Source organism: Mytilus trossulus, chromosome 11 (assembly GCF_036588685.1).
Source record: "Mytilus trossulus isolate FHL-02 chromosome 11, PNRI_Mtr1.1.1.hap1, whole genome shotgun sequence".
NCBI lineage: Eukaryota > Metazoa > Mollusca > Bivalvia > Mytilida > Mytilidae > Mytilus > Mytilus trossulus.
The window spans coordinates 64484774-64508469 of NC_086383.1; the positions used below are offsets into that span (position 1 = coordinate 64484774).

Here is a 23696-nt window from a genome sequence, read left to right on the forward strand (position 1 = left end):
TATTATATAGGTTAATATCAGCAATATCTCGGACAAGTTTTATCATGGTGGCTGATCGACTATTTTTAAAAGTGTAATGCCCCTTGAAAATATTAAATTTATGGAAAATGGCCTTGTGAGCCCTCTTACAGGTACAATTCTTGCCAGATTTTTATAAAACTTTTACTCTAGGTTAATATCAGCAATATCTCGGACAAATTCTATAATGTTGGCCTATCGACTTTTTATTTCCCGCTGTAGCGGAGGGGGCATTAAGTTTAACCCTTGTCGGTCTGTACGTGCGTCCGTCCGTCTATGGGTCACAAATTTGTCACTGTAACCGTTCTAGAGTTAATATGCCCCTTTACAATTGGACAAATTGCTAAATTTGTTCGTTTCCGTGCTCTAACTTTAGTTTGCCTCAACCAAATGCTATGAAACTTATACAAAATACTTATTACAACAAAATACAGATCAATTATGAATTTCGGTGGTGTTGCTATAACCGTTCTTAGTCCAGTCAATCTAGCATAAATTTGACCCTAACCCGAAAGTAATTGCAACAGAAGATTTTTCAGTTTTAATCTTTAGCATTATACAGCAAATATACACAGAAAAAAGTCCCATTAAATCTAACTTGAGGAAGACTAAAAAAATCACAATTTAATATTCCTATGGAGATTTGCATTGAAAGGGAGATAACTCTTGCAAAAAAGACAGAAATATCAATAAAAATTGATACAAAATTATAACTTTACCACTTCTATTCATCAGAATGTATTGATTCTTGATTTTTTAGCGGTCTTTAGAGTATGACAAACAACTCTAAAGGTGTTTTCATATCTTTTATCAAGCTATAATCTAGATTTTGTAATTCATTAGTTGACCATCTATTGAATTTTTCAACATGTCAAGGTAAATAATCTCAAACTTAATAAAAATAATTAAGCATGTATTCTTCATTTTGTGGTTGAAAGTTTCTTTAGATAAGTAAGTTGCTGAAAAAATATAATATACAGATATAAACATTACCAAATTTTCACATTACTTTTTCAAAATGGTCACAAAGCTTCAAATTTGAAATTTCTTTAATGAAAAATGCATGAAAAAAATTAAACAACCCATAACACATCGGTTTTGTACATTTCATGAGCAGAAGATTATTTAATTAAGTCAAATACAAACTTATAGCCCCATCAAAGTATCATACTTTACATAAATTTCAAGAAAAACAACAAAAAAATGACCAAAAAAGACTCAATTTTGCAAGAGTTATCTCCCCTTCCAATGTTATTAGGAATAGGAAATTAAAAATGCTGATTTTGAGTTTTCCTCAAGTTAGATTTTATGGGACTTTTTTCTGTGTATATAAAGGGCATAATGTTATAGATTAGAACTAAAACATTTTCTGTTGCAATTAGTTTGAGGTTAAATCTTAGTTTGACTGGACTATCTAGACTTAAGCCCAATCACAAATGGAAAAACTGCTGAATTATTCGTTTCTGTTCTCTTAAGTTGCCTCAACCAAATGTTATGAGACTTATACTAGACAATTGTTATTACCACAAAACTCAGATCAAGTACACATTTGGATAACTTCACTTTTACCGTTCTTCAGTTATGTCCCTTTAAAACTTTATATGATGTGCATATATATGTAAAGCAAAATTATATCCGGGTGAAATTTGATCTGGAGGAAAAAATGTCACAGTAGTTATTTTTATTTTTTTATCCGGAGGAAAATATTTCACTGGGATATTTTTTCCTTTGCCGTGAAATTCTATCTGGGTAGTTAACTTATTGAATAGTTATTAGAAAAAAACTTATCCTTTACAAATACTATGAAATAATAATAGTGTATTTGAATTAAACCTATTTTGTAAAAAAAAAATGTATTATTATCACTATACACAGCCTGATACAAATATCCTCCTTTGCCTTTCTAGATCATGTGAAACTCAATAGAAAACGTACTACTTCTTACTTATTTATAATATTAGCAATGTGCACATCTTCTGTATGCATTCATTTATTTTTTTTTCTTTTGTAGTGTGTTCTACATGTTCTAAGAAATGGAATTTGCAGAATTTATTAAGACCCCTACAGTGGAGAATGTCTGTATGAAACTTACTTTTTCTAAAGCAGTTACTGGTACTCTTTGTATCACAGGGCATCATGTAATACTGTCCTCTAAATCAGAAAATCATGAGGAGTTGTGGGTATGTTGTACAAATTAATTAATAAATATAAAATGGGTTAATTAAGGACATCTTAACAGTATATGTACCTCACACACAAAACCCAGACTACACAGACTCACAGGGGGGACTCTTCCTATATAAAGGTATATACATATGTGCCGCTGGAATGGGTCCCTTTTTTGATCCGTCAAATATATCAATGGGGTGCAATTTTACGGAGGAAATATATCAATAGGTAGTAATTGACCGATTGTGATATATCAATGGGTCATAAATATATGAATGGGTTATGATTTCACTGTGAAATATATGTATAGGTAGGGATTTCACAATTATTCAATATATGAATGGGGGGTGTTTTTAAAATCCCAGCTGCACACCTGTACCCAAAATCCCATGTTGAGACCCCTCCCCCCCCCCCCCCCGTGCACAGACTACATTAACCACAACCATGGAACTTGTTAAAAAAGAAGATACGAAAGAAAGACAAATATCAACAAGCTATAAAGGGCCCCAAAATTACAAGTGTAAAACCATTCAAACGGGAAAACCAACGGTCTAATCTATATAAAAAAACGAGAAACGAGAAACACGTATATATTACATAAACAAACAACAACTACTGTACATCAGATTCCTGACTTAGGACAGGTGTCTTTTTTGAGAAGTCTTTTTCTATATTACATGTACTGTGTTAGATTGATTCTAATTCTAATTCCAAATAGAAAATTCGTATTTGAACTAGGTTACCCATTTTAAATACTAGTAATGTGGAATCATTCCTGTTATGTATTCAACGCTTCAACACTAGAAACAATACAGAGAAAAAACAATCCTGTGAACAGTCAAAGGGGAAAATATATACTAATTTTCAAAAATCAAGATTTTAATACATGTTAAGTTTTTTGTCAACAACATCAACAGTGTATTAGTTAATGTTTTACAGTTTTAGCATTTTCACATCTCATTTCCATGGAGATAATTTTACCCCCTCAGTCATGGTCTGTTGACTTTTAAACTTTTGATTACTAGTACAAATGTACTTGATATGTATTGCATTGGTTTGTGATTAGGTAAGTTTATGCGGAACAACTTTTGATAAGCATTGGCACATCTCAGTTCCATGGAGATTATTTGGCTCAGCTTCCTCAGTCCTGGTTTACTGACTGTTTTGTGTTACTGTAACCACCTATGTCAAGACACTGGTATGCAGTTTTATCATGTTTATAAACATTAGTAATTTTAATTTCCGGGGAAATAATTTGGTCCTGTACATTATTTCATGGTTCATTGACTAAATGAATGTTTTGTATAGTTTACATGTTTAAGCATTGACATTTAAATTCAATATTTGCATCATGATTATACTGTTATACTATCAAAATAACAAAAAGGCGAGACATATCTCTGTGTCAACAGTATGAATATGTAATTACAGCTGCTACACAGTGCTATAGACAGTACAGAGAAAAAAATGACCCAGTCAAATGGGAAATATATACTGATTCTGAAATGTAAAGACTTGCAGATGATAGAGTTAGAATTCAATGGTGGTGATGACTGTTTAGATGTAGCATCATCAATAGAGAATCTGTCTCATGTTGGTAAGTGATACACAAAGAAAAAGGGAGAGAAACCTGTTCCATGTTGGTAAGTAGTTCAAAAGAAAAAGGAGAGCAATCTGTCTCATGTTGGTAAGTAGTACACAAAGAAAAGGGGAGACAAATCTGTCTCATGTTGGTAAGTAGTACACAAGGAAAAGGGGAGAAAAATCAGTCTCATGTTGGTAAGTAGTCCACAAGGAAAAGGGGAGAGAAATCTGTCTCATGTTGGTAAGTAGTACACAAGGAAAAGGGGGGAGAAATCTGTCTCATGTTGCAAAGTAGTACACAAGGAAAAGGGGAGAGAAATCTGTCTCATGTTGGTAAGTGGTACACAAAGAAAAGGGGAGAGAAACCTGTTCCATGTTGGTAAGTAGTTCAAAAGAAAAAGGGGAGAAATCTGTCTCATGTTGGTAAGTAGTACACAAAGAAAAGGGGAGAAAAATCTGTCTCATGTTGGTAAGAAGTACACAAGGAAAAGGGGAGAGAAATATGTCTCATGTTGGTAAGTAGTACACAAAGAAAAGGGGAGAGAAACCTGTCTCATGTTGGTAAGTGGTACACAAGGAAAAGGGGAGAGAAATCTGTCTCATGTTGGTAAGTAGTACACAAGGAAAAGGGGAGAGAAATCTGTCTCATGTTGGTAAGCTGTACACAAGGAAAAGGGGAGAGAAATTAGTAGTTTTGTTAAACAGGTTTTATTGTCCCAAGTCAGGAGCCTCTGGCCTTTGTTAGTCTTGTATTATTTTTAATTTTAGTTTCTTGTGTATAACTTGGAGTTTAGTATGACGTCCATTATCACTGAACTAGTATATATAATAATATATTTGTTTAGGGGCCAGCTGAAGGACGCCCTCTGGTTGCAGGAATTTCTCGCTGCATTGAAGACCTATTGGTGACCTTCTGCTGTTGTCTGTTCTATGGTCGGTTGTTGTCTCTTTGACACATTCCCCATTTCCATTCTCAATTTTATTTATTGCTATGGTTCTTCTTTTTATTTTTTCCTGATTACCTATTTGGTAATTTTAGAATGAGTGCAAAGCATATACACACAAGCATAGTTCCCAGAATACTTTATTTATAGATGATATTAGCCTGAAGTATCCATTTTTCTATCGAGCTGGATTTGAGCCATTAGAGGACGGCTGGCAGACATTTTTACCAGAGAATGAATACACTAGGTTTAAAGATTGCTCTGAGGAATGGAGACTTAGTTATGTGAACAAAGATTATAAGGTATGTGAGATATATTATCAACAGTAATGAATTTCATACTAAATAGAGTTCTGTTTTAGTTGGAGGTTATGAACCTGAGATATATTATCAACAGTAATGAATTTCATACTAAATAGAGTTCTGTTTTACTTGGAGGTTATGAACCTGAGATATATTATCAACAGTAATGAATTTCATACTAAATAGAGTTCTGTTTTAGTTGGAGGTTATGAACCTGAGATATATTATCAACAGTAATGAATTTCATACTAAATAGAGTTCTGTTTTAGTTGGAGGTTATGAACCTGAGATATATTATCAACAGTAATGAATTTCATACTAAATAGAGTTCTGTTTTAGTTGGAGGTTATGAACCTGAGATATATTATCAACAGTAATGAATTTCATACTAAATAGAGTTCTGTTGTAGGTGGAGGTTATGAACCCGAGGTATGTTATCCACAGTGGAGACGGATACATCAGTCTTTGGATAGGAGACAAGCTTTCCATGATTCACTCATCAAATTGATGGAATGTACGTTTATTTGACATCAATACTAATCTATACAGAACTTCAAGTTTCCTGCTCATTGTTCTTACCACATAAAACATATAGAATAATATTCAAAATTGATTTGCTATGACAAAAATTATTTTGTTAATCATTTGTGTGAAAAATTGAATAAAAAATATTTTTGAATTATAAATATACAAATTTTAATTTTAAGAATGGTAGTTTAAGTGCACAGATTTTAACAAAAAGTGATTTATAGCTGTTTTTTAAAATTGCTTCCCCATTGTGTGGTGCCCTTGCTGACATGTCAGATGTTTAGTTTGTAATGTTTCTATTTCAGTATCCCTTGACAACACCAGTAGTATGGACAAATGGTTATCAAAGTTAGAATCCAGTAACTGGTTATCACATGTCAAAGATATACTAACGTGTGCTTGTACTGTAGCACAGTGTATAGATTCTGAAGGTATGATTCTAATGTGTACTTGTACCGTAGCACAGAGTATAGATTCTGAAGGTATGATTCTAATGTGTACTTGTACCGTAGCACAGAGTATAGATTCTGAAGGTATGATTCTAATGTGTACTTGTATTGTAGCACAGTGTATAGATTCTGAAGGTTTGATTCTAATGTGTACTTGTACCGTAGCACAGAGTATAGATTCTGAAGGTATGATTCTAATGTGTACTTGAACCGTAGCACAGAGTATAGATTCTGAAGGTATGATTCTAATGTGTACTTGTACCGTAGCACAGAGTATAGATTCTGAAGGTTTGATTCTAATGTGTACTTGTACCGTAGCACAGAGTATAGATTCTGAAGGTATGATTCTAATATGTGCTTGTACTGTAGCGCATTGTATAGATTCTGAAGGTATGATTATAATGTGTGCTTGTACTGTAGCGCAGTGTATATATTCTGAAGGTATGATTCTAACATGTGCTTGTATTGTAACACAGTTTATAGATTCTGAAGGTATGATTCTAATTTGTACTTGTACTGTAGCACAGTGTATAGATTCTGAAGGTATGATTGTAATTTGAACTTGTACTGTAGCACAGTGTATAGATTCTGAAGGTAGGATTGTAATGTGTAGTTGTACTATAGCACAGTGTATAGATTCTGAAGGTAGGATGTAATTTGTACTTGTACTGTAGCCCAGTGTATATATTCAGAAGGTATGATTGTAATGTGTGCTTGTACTGTAGCACAGTGTATATATTCTGAAGGTATGATTGTAATTTGAACTTGTACTGTAGCACAGTGTATAGATTCTGAAGGTAGGATTGTAATGTGTACTTGTACTATAGCACAGTGTATAGATTCTGAAGGTAGGATGTAATTTGTACTTGTACTGTAGCCCAGTGTATATATTCAGAAGGTATGATTGTAATGTGTGCTTGTACTGTAGCACAGTGTATATATTCTGAAGGTATGATTGTAATGTGTACTTGTATTGTAGCACAGTGTATTTATTCTGAAGGTATGATTGTAATGTGTACTTGTACCATAGCACAGTGTATAGATTCTGAAGGTATGATTGTAATGTGTTCTTGTACTGTAGCACAGTGTATATATTCTGAAGGTATGATTGTAACTTGTGCTTTTTCTGTACCACAGTGTATAGATTCTGAAGGTATGATTGTAATGTGTGCTTGTACTGTAGCACAGTGTATATATTCTGAAGGTATGATTGTAACTTGTGCTTGTTCTGTAGCACAGTGTATAGATTCTGAAGGTATGATTGTAATTTGTACTTGTACTGTAGCCCAGTGTGTATATTCTGAAGGTATGAGTGTAATGTGTTCTTGTACTGTAGCACAGTGTATATATTCTGAAGGTATGATTGTAACTTGTGCTTGTTCTGTAGCACAGTGTATAGATTCTGAAGGTATGATTGTAATTTGTACTTGTACTGTAGCCCAGTGTGTATATTCTGAAGGTATGAGTGTAATGTGTGCTTGTACTGTAGCACAGTGTATAGATTCTGAAGGTATGATTGTAATTTGTACTTGTACTGTAGCCCAGTGTATACGTATATATTCTGAAGTTATGATTGTAATGTGTGCTTGTACTGAAGCACAGTGTATATAGTCTGAAGGTATGATTGTAATGTGTACTTGTACCATAGCACAGTGTATAGATTCTGAAGGTATGATTGTAATGTGTGCTTGTACTGTAGCCCAGTGTATATATTCTGAAGGTATGATTGTAATGTGTACTTGTACCATAGCACAGTGTATAGATTCTGAAGGTATGATTGTAATGTGTGCTTGTACTGTAGCACAGTGTATATAGTCTGAAGGTATGATTGTAATGTGTACTTGTACCATAGCACAGTGTATTGATTCTGAAGGTATGATTGTAACTTGTGCTTGTTCTGTAGCACAGTGTATAGATTCTGAAGGTATGATTGTAACTTGTACTTGTACCATAGCACAGTATATATTCTGAAGGTATGATTCATATGTGTACTTGTACCGTAGCACAGTGTATTGATTCTAAAGGTAGGATGTAATTTGTACTTGTAGTGTAGCACAGTGTATATATTCTTTGGGTTGGGTTGGGTAAAAAGGTTTTTTTTTTTAGGGGTGGTCAATATGCAACAGCATAATGTATTGAACAAAAGCATTAATTGAATATAAATTCAAATTATATTACCAATTCTAAGTTCTTTGACTACAGTTATTCTGTGTAAGAAACCTATTTTTGTCAAATATTTAATTACAATCCTTATTCAGACCTGTATCAAGCGCGAATTTTGTGACCATTTTTGCCCCAACTGTTCAGGGTTGGACCTCTGCGGTCATAACCAGCTGCGATCAGGAAAGCAATTAATTGTTGTATTCTTATAGGGCTTCAGTATTGGTCCATGGATCTGAGGGATTTGATACAACACAGGATTACCTCCCCTGTGCTAGTCCATCATTTATAATTGAGTTTTTGTTGTATTTTACAGGGGCTTCAGTATTGGTCCATGGATCTGAGGGATTTGATACAACACAGGATTACCTCACCTGTGCTAGTCCATCACTCTATAATTGAGTTTTTGTTGTTGTTTTTTTACAGGGGCTTCAGTATTGGTTCATGGATCTGAGGGATTTGATACAACACAGGATTACCTCCCCTGTGCTAGTCCATCACTCTATAGTTGAGTTATTGTTGTTGTATTTTACAGGGGCTTCAGTATTGGTCCATGGATCTGAGGGATTTGATACAACACAGGATTACCTCCCCTGTGCTAGTCCATCACTCTATAATTGAGTTATTGTTGTTGTTTTTTTACAGGGGCTTCAGTATTGGTCCATGAATCTGAGGGATTTGATATTACACAGGATTACCTCCCCTGTGCTAGTCCATCACTCTATAATTGAGTTTTTGTTGTTGTTTTTTTACAGGGGCTTCAGTATTGGTCCATGGATCTGAGGGATTTGATACAACTTTACAGGTTACCTCCCTTGTACAACTTATATTGGACCATGACTGTAGGACCATTAATGGGTATTTTAATTTTAGATTATTTGGTCTTTTTTTAAATATGACTTAATGCAAACCACAACTGTATATTTGTTTAATTTTTAATGTCAGCTGACTTAAATGAATAAAAATGAAACAATCAGTTATATTTTTCCAGAATGAAAGAATATGCTACAATGTGACACAACTAAAATTTTATTTCATTGTAAAGACCTGCCATTTTACATGTTTATTTGCTTTATAATTTTAAGCCATTTTTGCAGGGCATGAATGGTTGAATTAATATATTTGTTTGATGACCCTAATATTATTTATTTATAGATTTGAAGCCTTAGTAGAGCGTGAATGGTTACAAGGAGGACATCCATTTGCTGACCGCTGTTCCAAATCAGCATTTGCCATCACTAAACAGAGAAGTGAATCTCCTGTTTTTCTTCTCTTTTTAGATTGTGTCTGGCAGGTTAGTATATTCATAGTTTTCTCAATAAATTAATATTCCATGGCACATAAAGCAAATACTATAAATTATTTTGAATTGAATATTTCATGGCAAATGAATTATAGTCCAGTCAAACTCAGTTTGAACCTCAAACTAATTGCAACAGAAAATGTGTAAGTTCTTATCTATAGCATTTAGCCCCAAATATACACAGAAAAAAGTTCCATAAAATCTTGCTTTATGAAAACTCAAAATCAGCGGAAATTAACATTGGAAAGGGTGATAACTCCACAAAAATGAATCTTTTTAGCTCACCTTGCCCAAAGGCCAAGAGAGCTTTTCTCATCACTTGGCGTCACACGTCCGATGTCGTCCGGCGTCGTTAACTTTTACAAAAATCTTCTCCTCTGAAACTGCTGGGCCAAAGTTAACTAAACTTGGCCACAATCATCATTGGGGTATCTTGTTTGAAAAATGTGTCTGGTGACCTGGCCAACCATCCAAGATGGCCGCCATGGCCAAAAATAGAACATAGGGGTAAAATGTAGATTTTGGCTTATAACTCTGAAACCAAAGCATTTAGATAAAATCTGACATGAAGTTAAATTGTTTATTAGGTCATTATCAATCTGCCCCAAACTTTTCAGACCAATCCGGCATTTTGTTGTTGGGTTGCTGCACCTGAATTGGTAATATTAAGAAAATTTTACAGCTTTTGATTATTATCTTGAATACTATTATGGATAGAGATAAACTATAAACAGCAATAATGTACAGCAAAGAAAGAGCTACAAATAAGTCGACATGACAAAAGTGTTCAATTGACCTCTTAAGGAGTTATTGCCCTTTATAGTAAATTTTTAACAATTTTCATATATTTTGTAAATTTACAAAATATTTTCCACTGTCACTTCTGGGCCAAGTTCATTATAGATAGAGATAATTGTAGCAGCAAGATTGTTCAGTAAAGTAAGATCTGCAAACACATCACCAACACCAAAACACAATTTTGTGATGAATCCATCTGTGTCCTTTGTTTAATATGCACATAGACCTAGTTGAGCGACACAGGATCTACTAGTTTATTGATATTTCTGCATTTTTTGCAGAGTTATATCCCATTTCAATTCAAATCTCCATAGGAATTTTAAAATCGTTTTTTTTTTTTTATTTATCTCAAGTAAGATTTTATTCGACTCTTTTCTGTGTATATTTGGGGTATAATGCTAAAAATTAAAACTTAAAAAAATTAAAAAAATCTTCTGTTGCAATTACTTCAAGGTAAGGGTTAAATTTATGCTAGGTTGACTGGACTATTATTTTGAAATTAACCACTCATATTACCTGTATTAACATTTGCACTTTTCCATTGAGATTACATAGCCCCTCCACCTCATCATGGTTAACAGACTATCAACAATTGACATAGTTCTTTTTAGGTTAGTTTATAGATATTAGGTATGCAGTTGTACATTTTGTATTGGAATTATCCTTCTTGAGGAAGGTGATAGGGACCTGCACATTCAGTCATGATCCACTGACTTTGAATGCTTTGAGGATTTACATGTTAAAGTTTTGCAATTTTAATTTCAATATTTGCGTTATGCATATATATAGGTGTAATACCATCAAATCATGATACGTCACATCTGGTTGTATATGAAAATAGGTAGAAAAAAATATTCCCTGGCCTTGAATTTGACAGTTGTAGGTAATTAATCCTACATTTTATTGCAGTAAAACATTTCTATTTCATAAAGTCTTGGGTATTTCAAAGCACCATTAATTTTTTATTTGGGATTTCTATAGCATATTTTGTAAACTTGAGGTTACATGGTTACTAAACCTTGTACACAGATTAAATAAGGGGAGAAATTTGATTGGTTAACTTCCAGTGATGGTTATTTTCTTATATACAATGAAATGTTATGTGAAATTTTTTATTTAGTACTGGACCGGATAAAACTTTACTCATGCCAAGTATTTCTTTATTTAAAACAAAGATAAATTCTGCATATTTTTTGAAAAGTGCAAATTTAACAAAGACTAATAGGGGAAAATCAATGGTGGTATTACACCTATAATCATGAATTTTCTCTCTGTGTGTAAGACCCATTGTTGGATATGGGGTGTTTTCTCTTTAGTCGTGTTGTCTCTTTGAACTATTCACCCTTTCCATTAAGATACAAAATGTAACAGAAAGGTGAAACATGTTTCTGTGTCAATAGTTTATTTTTCTACATTACTTTTGATTGATTCTCTGGCACATGGACTAAAAATCAATTAAACTATCTCCATGTGTGTCTTAGATACTCAGAAACAGACATTTTATACTGCTGTGTTGTTTACATTGTAGATATGGCAACAGTTTCCTTGTTCATTTGAGTTCAATGAAGAGTTTCTAGTCCTGCTGTTTGAACACACCTACTCTTCACAATTTGGTAAGTAGAAAACAGAAGCTTGCTTCCACTTAATCTTGTTGAACCTCAGAACAATGTATTAAGAAGGAGATGAACATCCGCATTTGTCTTGGGAGAAATCATCAGGTAGGATAATCTTTAGTCAGAAGTCATCAGGCATGGTAACCTTAATTCTAATGCAATTCGTTTGTAAGGATAATTTTTATTGGACGTTCACGATATTTTGAAGGGTTAAATTCCACGTTCTACCAGTCCGTAACTAAGAAAGCCACCATTTTAAATTCTGATTTTTTTGTATATGTTATTTCTCACAAAAAAAAACTTAAAATCACATTTTAAGACTCAAAATCCTCTATAAGTCAATGTTTAAACAATTCCAAGGGTACGAGAGGTATAAATAACTCTAGGGTTTTATGTTTGACATCCTGAGTATACATATGACATCACATTGTTAAGTTGCTAAAGACAATGTAACAGTTTGGCGGACTTTTTCATTTATGTCATTTTATGTCAAAATATTTGTTAAATGGTATTTATTTTAATATGCTGCATTAGAATGGAGATAACTGTATTGTATTTTAAGCTTGGCCTTCATAAAACTTGATTTTACTGTCGCAAATATCTGTTTACCTAGCTCTGCTGTGCATTGCTAGGTAAACTCAACTTGTGACAGTAAAATCTAAGTTTTACGAAAGCTAAGCTTAAAATACAATACAATTATCTCCTAAGTTCAACAGGCATGGTAACCATTAGAAAGAGTTTAGCAAGCATGATACCATGTCAACCAAATATACCCTTTGTCTTCCATATATACATTTTTATCAGTATATAGTATGTGTCATCAAGGTGTCAACCGAATAAACCATTTGTCAACCATATGTCAGTCATGTATTATATGTATGTCAACCAGGTGTCATAAAAAAAGACCATTTATATATATAGATTGAATGGTTTTACACTAGTAATATTTGGGGCCCTTAATAGCTTGTTTTTCATTGTGAGCCAAGGCTCTGTGATGAAGGATGTACCTTGACCTATAATGGATTACTTTTATAAATTGTTACTTAGATGGAGAGTTGTCTTATTGGCACTCATACCACATCTTTCTATATCCAATTATGAAAAAAATGTGTCAGTCATGTGTAAAATATATGTCAATCTAGTGTCAGCCATTAATACCCTATCAACCATGTGTCAGCCATTAATACCCTATCAACCATGTGTCAGCCATTAATACCCTATCAACCATGTGTCAGCCATTAATACCCTATCAACCATGTGTCAGCCATTAATACCCTATCAACCATGTGTCAGCCATTAATACCTTATCAAGCAAGTGTCAGCCATTAATACCTTATCAACCAAGTGTCAGCCATTAATACCCTATCAACCAAGTGTCAGCCATTAATACCCTATCAACCATGTGTCAACCAGTTTGTTTGTCCCTGATTTTGTGGTTGTTATTGGATGTTTTGTTCTATTTTTAGGTACATTCCTGTGCAATAATGAGAAGGAAAGAAAAGAGTGTAAATGGTCCTCAAGAACAGTCTCTTTATGGTAATTGATGAAAAGTATTAATTAAATTATTCTTTATCTATAAAAAAAACAACATAAAAGGCTACAACTATCTTGTTTCTAGTCATTATTCATCAAGAAAGCACTTTGTCCTTTTAACATTTTAAGGTAAAATAGGTCCTGTCCCATATTGGGTGATGATTATAAGGTCATTATAGTTTTAAGTTTTCGCAGCTTGAATTTAAAATAAAGATTAAGAAAATATCCTCTTAAGATTTTTCATTTGAAATTGTACATTGTATACCATTTTTGTCTCTCCTTTTTGGCATTGCTTTTGTCAACGGCTTTGTAAACAATGGCCTGAAGTTTGTGATTAGGTTACACATGAGATACATGTGGGTCACACATGAGATACATGTGTTACTTGTTTACTGTAAAAGTGTTTAAGCACTGAATTGTTGATTAAACTTATTCTTTAAGAACTCCTTAGTTTGAATGCTTAGATTTTAGAATGGCCTTGGTAACATATTTTAATCTTTAACTTTGTTTACAGGACATATTTAGCAAGACCAGAAGTTTTACAGAAGTATCTTAATCCTATGTATGATCCTAATCCACGAGTTATATGGCCCTCTGTAGCTCCACAAAGTTTGGTATGTAGTTTAACATTTCTCTTTTGATAGAATTAACCATAAACAATATTCATACACAAACTACTCTGGAATATAGGATTTTATGCCCCACCTAGAGGCATTATCTTTTTCCTTTGTGCGTCTATTCGTCCCTCTGTCTGTCCTACCTTAGTTCAGTTTTTGTTCAAGCCAAATTAGAGTTTTTCCCAAAATTTAAAGGTCCACTGAGCATAGAATATGATAGTACGAGTTAGGCATCCCTGTACTATAGACACATTCTTGTTTGTAATGATATTAACTTCTCTGTAAGTGTATTAAATTTTACATCCTCGCACACTTTTATCTGATTTCTGTCTATTCAAGATATTGAGTAAAACTTAAAAAAAAACAAAACCTCATCACTTCTCGATTTGAATGTCCCTTCGGTATCTTCCACCTTCCATCTTTCATGCAAATAATGCATTTTTACACAACTCATGCTTTTATTTATGTTTTTGCAGGTGTTGTGGTCTGGGTTATACCAGAGATCTATAATTGACCAATCAAAACAGAAGGAGGCTTGGCAGGAAGTCAGTAAAATTAGAGAGTATGACAAGGAATTAAGGTCAAAGGTCACCAAACTAAGGAGGTAACCATACATACTATATAGTGATATTAAATAGATATAGATATAAAGTTAAAGCTCATATTTGTCTCATTTTGTTGTTTTGTGAAAAATGAAGAAATTATTATACCAAACAACCATTAAACATGATAACCACTGAAAAATATCATAGAAGATTGAAGGCAAATAATGATACAGTTATGACTTTTGTTAATTCTGCTCCATGATTCCACATAGCTGTTACCATTTATAAAAATGGCAATATATTTAATAAAAAGTTATGATAATAACTGTAAAGTTTCAATTGCAACCAAATCTAACTGTCACCATATGGCCTTCAACAGTGAGCAAAGCCCATACCCCATAGTCAGCTATAAAAAACCCTGAAATGTCAAATGTAAAACAAATAAAACGAAAAAACTTACTACCTAATTTATGTAAAAAAATTTTACCGGTATCAAAAAGCAAATATGTAACACAGCAACAGCAACATGGAAGGGTACTTGTACATCCCAACAACAAAAAGACACTTAGTACAGATCTGAAAGTTCTTGCAGACTTGGGACAGACACATACATAATAGAATGTGGCGGGGTTAAACATGTAAGTGGGATTTCAACCCTCCCCTAACCTGGAAAGTACAAAATAAGAACGAAGTATAAAAAGCAGTCAAAAAAGGCTTAACTCATCAGATGGGTACAAATAGAAATATATCTAACAAAAACAAAGGTACTTGTACATTCCAACAACAAAAAGTGAAAATAGGTGTCAGACAAGTTGTATCACCATATAAGATGTCCAATGGGACAAGTGAGTTGATAATCATCAAATTATAATTTATTTCCTTTATTGATGATTTGATGGTAGCAAATTAAGTTTATTGGCTACATGTTAGCCATTCAATGCCATCAGAGCTTAGAATGAATTAATTTTATCTCCATTATAAAGAAATTGACAGAAACCAACGTCAAATCATGCATTTAAAATCTGTCATAAGTTGCCTTTGTTTGCTAATACATTCTCATAGCATCAATTTTGAATTGACACCATGAAAATTGATAACATATCCAATGAAAATGAACAATGTTGCATTAGAATGATTAATTGATTGATTGATTTTTGGTTGGTTGTTATTGCTGATAATATATGACTGCTGTTATTTTATTTCAGACAACTTGCCTCATTAGAAAGAGAAGCACTAGGAGTTGGACTGATTCTTCCCTCAGAACTTGGTGTTGATTGTATACCAGAATGAGGTCAATATTCAGGACAAACTTTGCTGGACTAGTTTATGATTAGTGTTGTCAACGGTTAACCGGTTAACCGGTTAACCGGTCGAACGACCGAATACCAAAAAAACGCTAACCGGTTAACCGGACATTTTTTCAATTTTAATAGATTCTATACAATTCGTATCGAAACCATTGAAAAGTTATGATTTATTTAAAAATTGTCGTCGCGGTAATTAATTTAACAGATCAATTGTCCAGTCTATTGATTGCTATTGTTAATCCGGAAAAAAAAACATTTAATTAATTAGAAAATGTCGCTCGCTTGGAGCAAGAACTTAATGACACTTAATTAGTATACATGTTATTCTAACAGTAACTTTAAATCAGTAATACGATAAAATTTTACGATTCACTTCATTATTTTATTTTGATCTAATAGCGTGTAGACCTACTCCGAAATGTGCAACCTCCGTCGTGTAAGGCTTTGTTATACTTTAAATGAAATGCTTAACTCAAAACATTGAAAAATGAAAAGCAATGTAAATGTACTAAATGCATAATGATACTATTAGTACGAGAAACATGCTTAATCATTTCAAATTGAAACACTTCACATTAATTTCGGAGACAAGAGAAAAGAGAAAATAATCGTTTTCAGACATATTCGCTTCTACAAAGAATTTTTTTTCAATCTGAAGTTGATACAAACTCCATAATAGATACGGTGTAAAGTCAAACTTCGTAAGAAATCCTCACAGACAAGCCTTAAACTGCTTAAGGACAAACTTCAAACCAAAAAGCGTAAATTTATGACTTGTATGCCATAGAAGGTTGTCACATTGACTCTCATACCACATATGATCTTAAAGCTATGTGTAGGATACTAAAGATTTAAGGTTTTCAAACAACAACTTAAACTACCGGTTAACCGGTTAATCGGTCGAACAATTATCCGAGTAACCGGTTAGGCAAAAGTGTACGATTTGACAACACTATTTATGATATATATATCTACAGATTTTAAATACCAGGATAGACACTTTCACATTCCATCTTGTCTTAAGGATGTAAATAGGTGAAATAAAAAAAAAAATATAGAATTTAAAATTGATACTATAAGTTGGAAGTTAAAAAAACCAAAATAAGCTAAAAATATTGATAGGTTTAGAGCTCCTTATTAAGAAATTGATTTTTTTTTTAAATTGCAAGAAAACTTTTTAAGGCTGACTAAGACTTTGATATTTTTGCATTGGTATTATTTGGTGGGTCTCAAAAGAACATAATTCTAAAATCTCCTTAAATATTGGTGAATGACTATTAAAGTGTTATATTAACATTAAAATTGGTGTTATATGGAGCAAAATAATTTATCCTGTGTTGAAGGAAAAAAACATCAAATTATCTTTTTACATGGTATATTAAAAGTAATTATTATTATAATAATGCATTATACTGCAATTTAAAGTCATATAATTAGTTTACAGTTCAGCACTGTGAATTTATACAATTTGAACTCTAATAGAGGAATATAAATATTTTCAATTGATGAAATATTTTTGACAATATGTGCAATATTTAATTGTTGATGTAATCATGTTTATGTATGTACTTCTGTGATAAATAATAAAGTTTATTATGTCTGCTATGTTAAAGTGTCAATCCGTGACACTTAAATGCTGGCCTGTGAATTCCAAACTTTTTCTTAATTCTGCCAGCAACATACAATTGAGTAGTGGTATGTGAATATCAAGGTTGTCCTGTAGATTCGAATTTTTTCCTTGATTGTGCTAACACCTGAATATATTAAGAGGCGTTCTGTGAATTCCATAAAGAGGGACAAAAGATACCAGAGGGACAGTCAAACTCATAAATTTAAAATAAACTGACAACGCCATGGCTAAAAATGAAAAAGACAAACAGACAAACAATAGTACACATGACACAACATAGAAAACTAAAGCATAAGCAACACCAACCCCAAAACTAGGGGTGATCTCAGGTGCTCCTGAAGGGTGGGCAGATCCTGCTCCACATGTGGCACTGGTCGTGTTGCTTATGTAATAACAAATCTGGTAAATAGTCTAATTTGGTAGGTCACGTTCATGAAAGGGAAGGGGATAGTAGTTACAATGTAAGGAACATATCCGATACTATTGTGAAACTGTTATTCCATAACCGTCAACCAACTTGTGATTGCATTCGTAAAATTTATGAAGGGACGATTTCAACTTCACCATTTGAAACTTCGTTTAATAGCTTCCTTGTGAGCAGCAACCCTCTATCAAGACAATCATGATAGGAAATGCAAGCATGGGCATATCGTATCAACTGGGAGATATATACCCATTATGCAGGTGCTGCTGGGATGTTGCTACTAAGAAATCGAAAGTTCACAATCGGAATAGTTATCAAAGGTACCAGGATTATAATTTAGTATGCCAGACGTGTGTTTAGTCTACATAAGACTCATAAGTGACGCTCATATCAAAATATTTATAAAGCCAAAAGAGGTACAAAGTTGAACAGCATTGAGGATCCAAAATTCCAAAAAAGTGTCAAATACGGCTAAGGTAATTCTTGCCTTGGAAAAGAAAATCCTTAGTTTTTCAAAAAATTCAAAGTTTTGTAAACAGGAAATTTATAAAAATTACCACATTATTGATATTCATGTCAACACCGAAGTGTTGACTACTGGGCTGGTGATACCCCCGGTGACGAAACATCCACCAGCAGTGGCATCGACCCAGTGGTGTAAATAGTTATCAAAGGTACCAGGATTATAATTTAGTACGAGACCCGCGTTTCCTCTTCATGAGAATCATCAGTGACGCTCATATTAAAATATTTATAAAGCCAAAAAGAGGTACAAAGTTGAAGAGCATTGAGGATCCAAAATTCCAAAAAAGTTGTGCCAAATACGGCTAAGGTAATCTTTGCCTGAAATAAGAAAATCCTTAGTTTTTCGAAAAAATCAAAGTTTTGTAAACAGGAAATTTATAAAAATGACCACATTATTGATATTCATGTCAACACCGAAGTGTTGACTACTGGGCTGGTGATACCCTCGGGGACGAAACGTCCAAAGCTGAAATCATATCTTTTGTCGTAAAGTTATGTTTTCAACCAACCCTCATTGTCAATTTCTAGATGTTAGTCAAGATATGAGCCCGACTTAACTGTATCTGTAGTATCCTTTATCTCTAGTTCGATGGGATAGATGCGTTCCACATAGTCACCAAATTTTGAATTCTTTAGTGAAAGAACATCATCTATATAGCGGGAAGTAGAGTTAAAGGATATCGCTAACTTCTTGTCTTTCTTCCTAAGAAGTTTCTGTATGAAGTAAGCCTCATACTAATAAAGAAACAAGTCGACAAGAAGAGGGTCACAATTTGTTTCCACTGGAATGCCGATAGTTGAAAAACATGTCCTCCGAACGTAACAAATATGTTGTCAATCAAGAAATCAAGCATCTTGATAATGTCAGTTTCAGAGAATTTTTTGTTTGAATCAGAGTGATCCTTTACAAAGTAGGATTTATCCCTCCCTAAGACAAGATACTTGTATCTACCTACGTTGGCCATTCTTAAGTTACACCAAAAAGGTTATCTTGATATAAAATTTAAAGGTGTCTAGTAAAACCCGAAGTAACGTCCTCCGTGATTCTGCTAAACTAATATCAGCACAATTGATAATCGATAATTGTAAAACGAGGAACACTTGCAGTAATTAATAACATGACGTTTTTCCCCTTTCGAATGATGTGTTTGAGCTTTTGGTTTTGCCATTTGATAAGGAACTATCTGTTTTAAATTTTCGGGCGAATATTTTTTTATAAAAAGTACAAAGATTTTTAATGTTATACATGTATATATTTCACAAAAATGTTGCATTGATTACACATGATTATACAGCGTCATCATTTGGTTTAGATTTTTTTTTCGAATCGCCTTAAAACATAATGCAGGGAAAGTTTAAATAGAGATGTTAAACCAACTCAAAATTGCAATAGATGAAAATATTCGTGACAACCACGCTCGATTCAAACAAAACAAACTATGTGCAGATCAATTAGAAACGTGAAGTATCATCCTTAAACAAGCCTGAAAGAGTTCAATTCATCACTTTATTCTGTTTTTGTCGACTTTGCTAAAACCTCTGACAACTTAGATAGAGGTGTGTTGTGGCAGTTGATGAGACACTATGGCATTCCTCTGACAACTTAGATAGAGGTGTGTTGTGGCAGTTGATGAGACACTATGGCATTCATGAACATTTGTTACAATCATCTGAAACACCTATATACAGGAATGCAGAGTAAGATCATACACGGAGGCGAACACATAGAGGCATTTGATATTACAACTGGGTAAATATAAAAAAAAAGAAGTTGTAGTATGATTGCCATTTGCCAATGTCCACAAGAGACCAACATGACACAGACATTAACAACTATAGGTCACCGTACAGCTTTCAACAATGACAAGACTGTCTTGTTCACCTATGCTATTCCTTCTGTCAGTTGACTGGATCATGAAGCATGCCACAGACGACAGAATAAACGGTATTCAATGGACTATGTTCACCCAGCTGAATGACCTAAACTTTGCCGATGACGTTGTGTTGCTGTCCCAAAACCACCACCAAATGCAGGACAAACTAGCAGGATGAAAAGAGAGCATCAGAAACAGGCCTTTCCATAAATCCCAACAAAATCAATGTTTTAAAGTCAAATACAAGGTCCCTATATAGCAAGTCTGATGGTTAACACCAAATCTTAAGAAAAAGTGGATTCTTTTACATACATTGGAAGCGTAGTGGATAATTTTGGCGGCTCAGATCGATAAAGATGAAAAAAATCAAAATTGGCAAAGCTAGAACTGCATTTAATATGATGGGATCAATTTAATTTGGAAAGCACGAAACATCACTCACGAGACCAAAATACGCGTTATAATTCCAATGTGAAAACCATACTCTTATTATTGAGCTGAGACTTGGAAAACAACAAAAAGTATGTTTCCAAACTCCAAGTCTTCATCAACAACAGTCTCAGGTTCATCCTTAACATCAGATGAGATGAAATGATTTCAAACAAAGATCTATGAGTAAAAAATATCAAGCAATATCCAGTTGATGAAGAGAAAAAAAAAGAGAAAATGGCGATCGAAAGGACACACACTTAGGAAGCCAAACAACATTACAAGGCAATATATGATTTAGCAGGTAAGGGAGCCTTAAAATAGACAATATATTAATCTTTCGACTTTCAAATGAATTACAAAAAAGAAAAATATTGAATTTTAAAGTTAGAAAGAACATCCTGTCGATGCCGTTTACTTTCACTTTTATATAACTTTGATAAAAAAAAAAACTACCTTCAAGCGAAGGGATAGTTAAAGGATTTTTTTAAATTCAAAATAGATGCTTAATCTTGTTTTTGCTATTGGAATTCCAAAAAAAAAAAATCTATATCTTGACACAATATGTGTTGAACACAATTGTAGTTCTTATGTTCATGATATTAAAAAAATAAACAATTTTTATTGTTATGAGTAACAATGCCTAGTGTTTTCGGCATGTAGACACAGGGGTTTCCAGAAACCCGCTATTCACACCTTGAGGTCAAAATCCATTATTATTTGTAGCGATAGATCTATTCAGTTTACACTTGTTTCAGACATATAGGAACTCAGTCGAAGTATAACAATAGAACTGGGGTTTAAAACGAAGATAAATATGTTTGAATGTCCATCTAACAACGAAGTATAACAATAGAACTGGGGTTTAAAACGCAGATAAATATATTTGAATGTCCATTTAACAACGAAGTAGACATGACTTCCTTATTCTTTTAATATGCACAGGTATCATTGATTATACGACATTTGAATGATCCAGTCAGGTAATTAAGACAATAAATATAGATTCATGTTTCCGCATGCCAAACCCTGCACTAAAAACATAAAACTTTCGACACACACTATTTTTTTTAGAAGAATAGTTTAGTTATCAAAATTTAAAAAAAAAGGTACTCAACATTAAAATGGCATAGTATACTTAAAGTTAAGATTTCGTTTATAGAAAATCACCACTTAGAGTGATCTTTTAGTAGAAGGCGACTTCCGGAGTGCTTTGAACTCACCGACAGGACATTTATCTTATCCTCAGTCTCGTTTCCCCACAAATCCGTAATTTTACTACAATTGATGGTAAATTCTCCATTTAATGTTGTTTTAGTAAATTTGTTGAAATATTACAAAGAAAAAAAAAATATGAAAATAATTGAAATGAAAAGAAAATGGATTTTTGAAAAAAAAGGAGGAGGACAAAAAAAATTTGTTCTGTTTCCAAGTACATTTAGACTCATATAAGTAAAAGTCCACATAAGAATCAAACAAAATGTGATTCATTGAAGAATACCTGCACATTTATATTTCTTGTATTTTATTCAGAATGAAAAGTTTTAATTTTATTCGTGGTCATGACATACATGAGTAATCAGTGGTGTAGCAACTAAGCAGACGGGCGTTTTCTTTGAATCTAACCTATAAAATAAAAGGCTAATATAAACGCTTGTTTTGTATCTAACCAATCCTGCACAAGACTTATACGACCGCTTGTTATATATAATAATGAATATGACTAAAATGTGCAGAAGGCATGGCAACAAAAAAAGAAAAGAATAAAGTAAAGTAGGGCAAACAAAAAAAGAGAGAATAATTGGTTGCTATAAAACATAGAGAATAAATAAAAAAAAAATAAAGGACCCCATACAGATCCTCATTAACAATAAGGTTTTAAATTTCTTTTTTTAAATTTCTTTGTTCCGCTCATCACCATGCCATCAATATTTACTTAAGACTCCAACATTTTACCTTGCAATAAGTGAATAAACAGACAAAGGGTAATGCATTCAGCTTACTTCATTCTAACAACAGCTACCTTTGCAATTTAAATATGAAAAACATGACTCAACTGTTTGCATTATTTCATAAAGATTCGCATTATAAGTAAATACTAACATATGAAAAATCACAAACTAGTTTGCTTTATGTACAAAAGCCTTTTAAAAGTTGATCTTTGGTATCGGTTCAATAAACACATATATGTTATATTGCATTGATGGGTCTTGTATTACATACTAGATACCCGTATGTAGAAATGAATATTGTATTACATACTAGATACCCGTATGTAGAAATTAATTGTATTGCATACTAAATACCCGTATGTAGAAATGAAGTGTCGACAATCGGCAATGTTTATAAAGGAAACGAAAATGGAAATTCTCTTTAACCAACAGGACTACTTTTAAAGGTAATTTTAGTAAGCTCTGTTTAATATTTATTTGAAATATCAATATGATATGAAGTTGATTTCCATTTGTTTAATGTTTTTAGCTTTTGATTTTGCCTTTTGATAAGGGACTCTCCGATTTAAAATTTTATTTGAGTTCGGCAGTTTGGTTACTTCTTTTTCATTATTCAGACAGAACTTTAGGTAAAGTTATTTTCTATAATTGTGTTTTACATTAAATGACCTTTATGAGTAAAATACAATTGTAGATTTTTGTGAACATGGGCGTATCAGGGATATATCTTATTTTGAAACATGTGTTTTAAGTTTTAAGGTTTTTTTTTTAATATTGAGCGCCTGCTTCAAATAATTTACACCTCTATTTCCTCCTCCCTCTATGAAAGCCTCCATCTGCTACTGCATGGTGCTAAATACCATATGTTACATATGGCGTATCATTAGGGTCAAAAGTATATTTTGTTGCAAATGCTATATTAAATACTGCAAATGCTCTAATAGATATAGCAAATGCTATAAATTATACTGCAAATGCGGTAATTGTAACTG

At 33.0% G+C, this 23696-nt stretch overlaps 2 protein-coding genes and 1 long non-coding RNA gene across 3 annotated transcripts in view; all 3 read left to right on the forward strand.

Annotated features, from left to right (window-relative positions):
- Positions 1-15894, forward strand: part of LOC134691522 (myotubularin-related protein 9-like) — a 57993-nt gene extending 42099 nt beyond the window's left edge. The window contains exons 2-13 of the mRNA XM_063552080.1: positions 2030-2198; positions 3619-3784; positions 4866-5017; positions 5414-5531; positions 5851-5976; positions 8910-9012; positions 9310-9448; positions 11784-11868; positions 13335-13404; positions 13916-14015; positions 14495-14622; positions 15769-15894. Coding sequence (XP_063408150.1) covers positions 2052-2198; positions 3619-3784; positions 4866-5017; positions 5414-5531; positions 5851-5976; positions 8910-9012; positions 9310-9448; positions 11784-11868; positions 13335-13404; positions 13916-14015; positions 14495-14622; positions 15769-15853 — 1419 coding nt within the window. The 5' untranslated portion in view covers positions 2030-2051 and the 3' untranslated portion in view covers positions 15854-15894. The remainder of the gene's footprint in view (positions 1-2029; positions 2199-3618; positions 3785-4865; positions 5018-5413; positions 5532-5850; positions 5977-8909; positions 9013-9309; positions 9449-11783; positions 11869-13334; positions 13405-13915; positions 14016-14494; positions 14623-15768) is intronic.
- The window catches only part of LOC134691415 (uncharacterized), a 328275-nt gene that overhangs the window by 219906 nt on the left and 84673 nt on the right, over positions 1-23696 (forward strand). The gene's annotated exons all lie outside the window — the stretch shown is intronic.
- LOC134690546 (uncharacterized) overlaps positions 23065-23696 on the forward strand; it is a 34664-nt gene continuing 34032 nt past the window's right edge. Inside the window, exon 1 of the long non-coding RNA XR_010101967.1 lies at positions 23065-23150. This is a non-coding gene — a long non-coding RNA (uncharacterized LOC134690546). The remainder of the gene's footprint in view (positions 23151-23696) is intronic.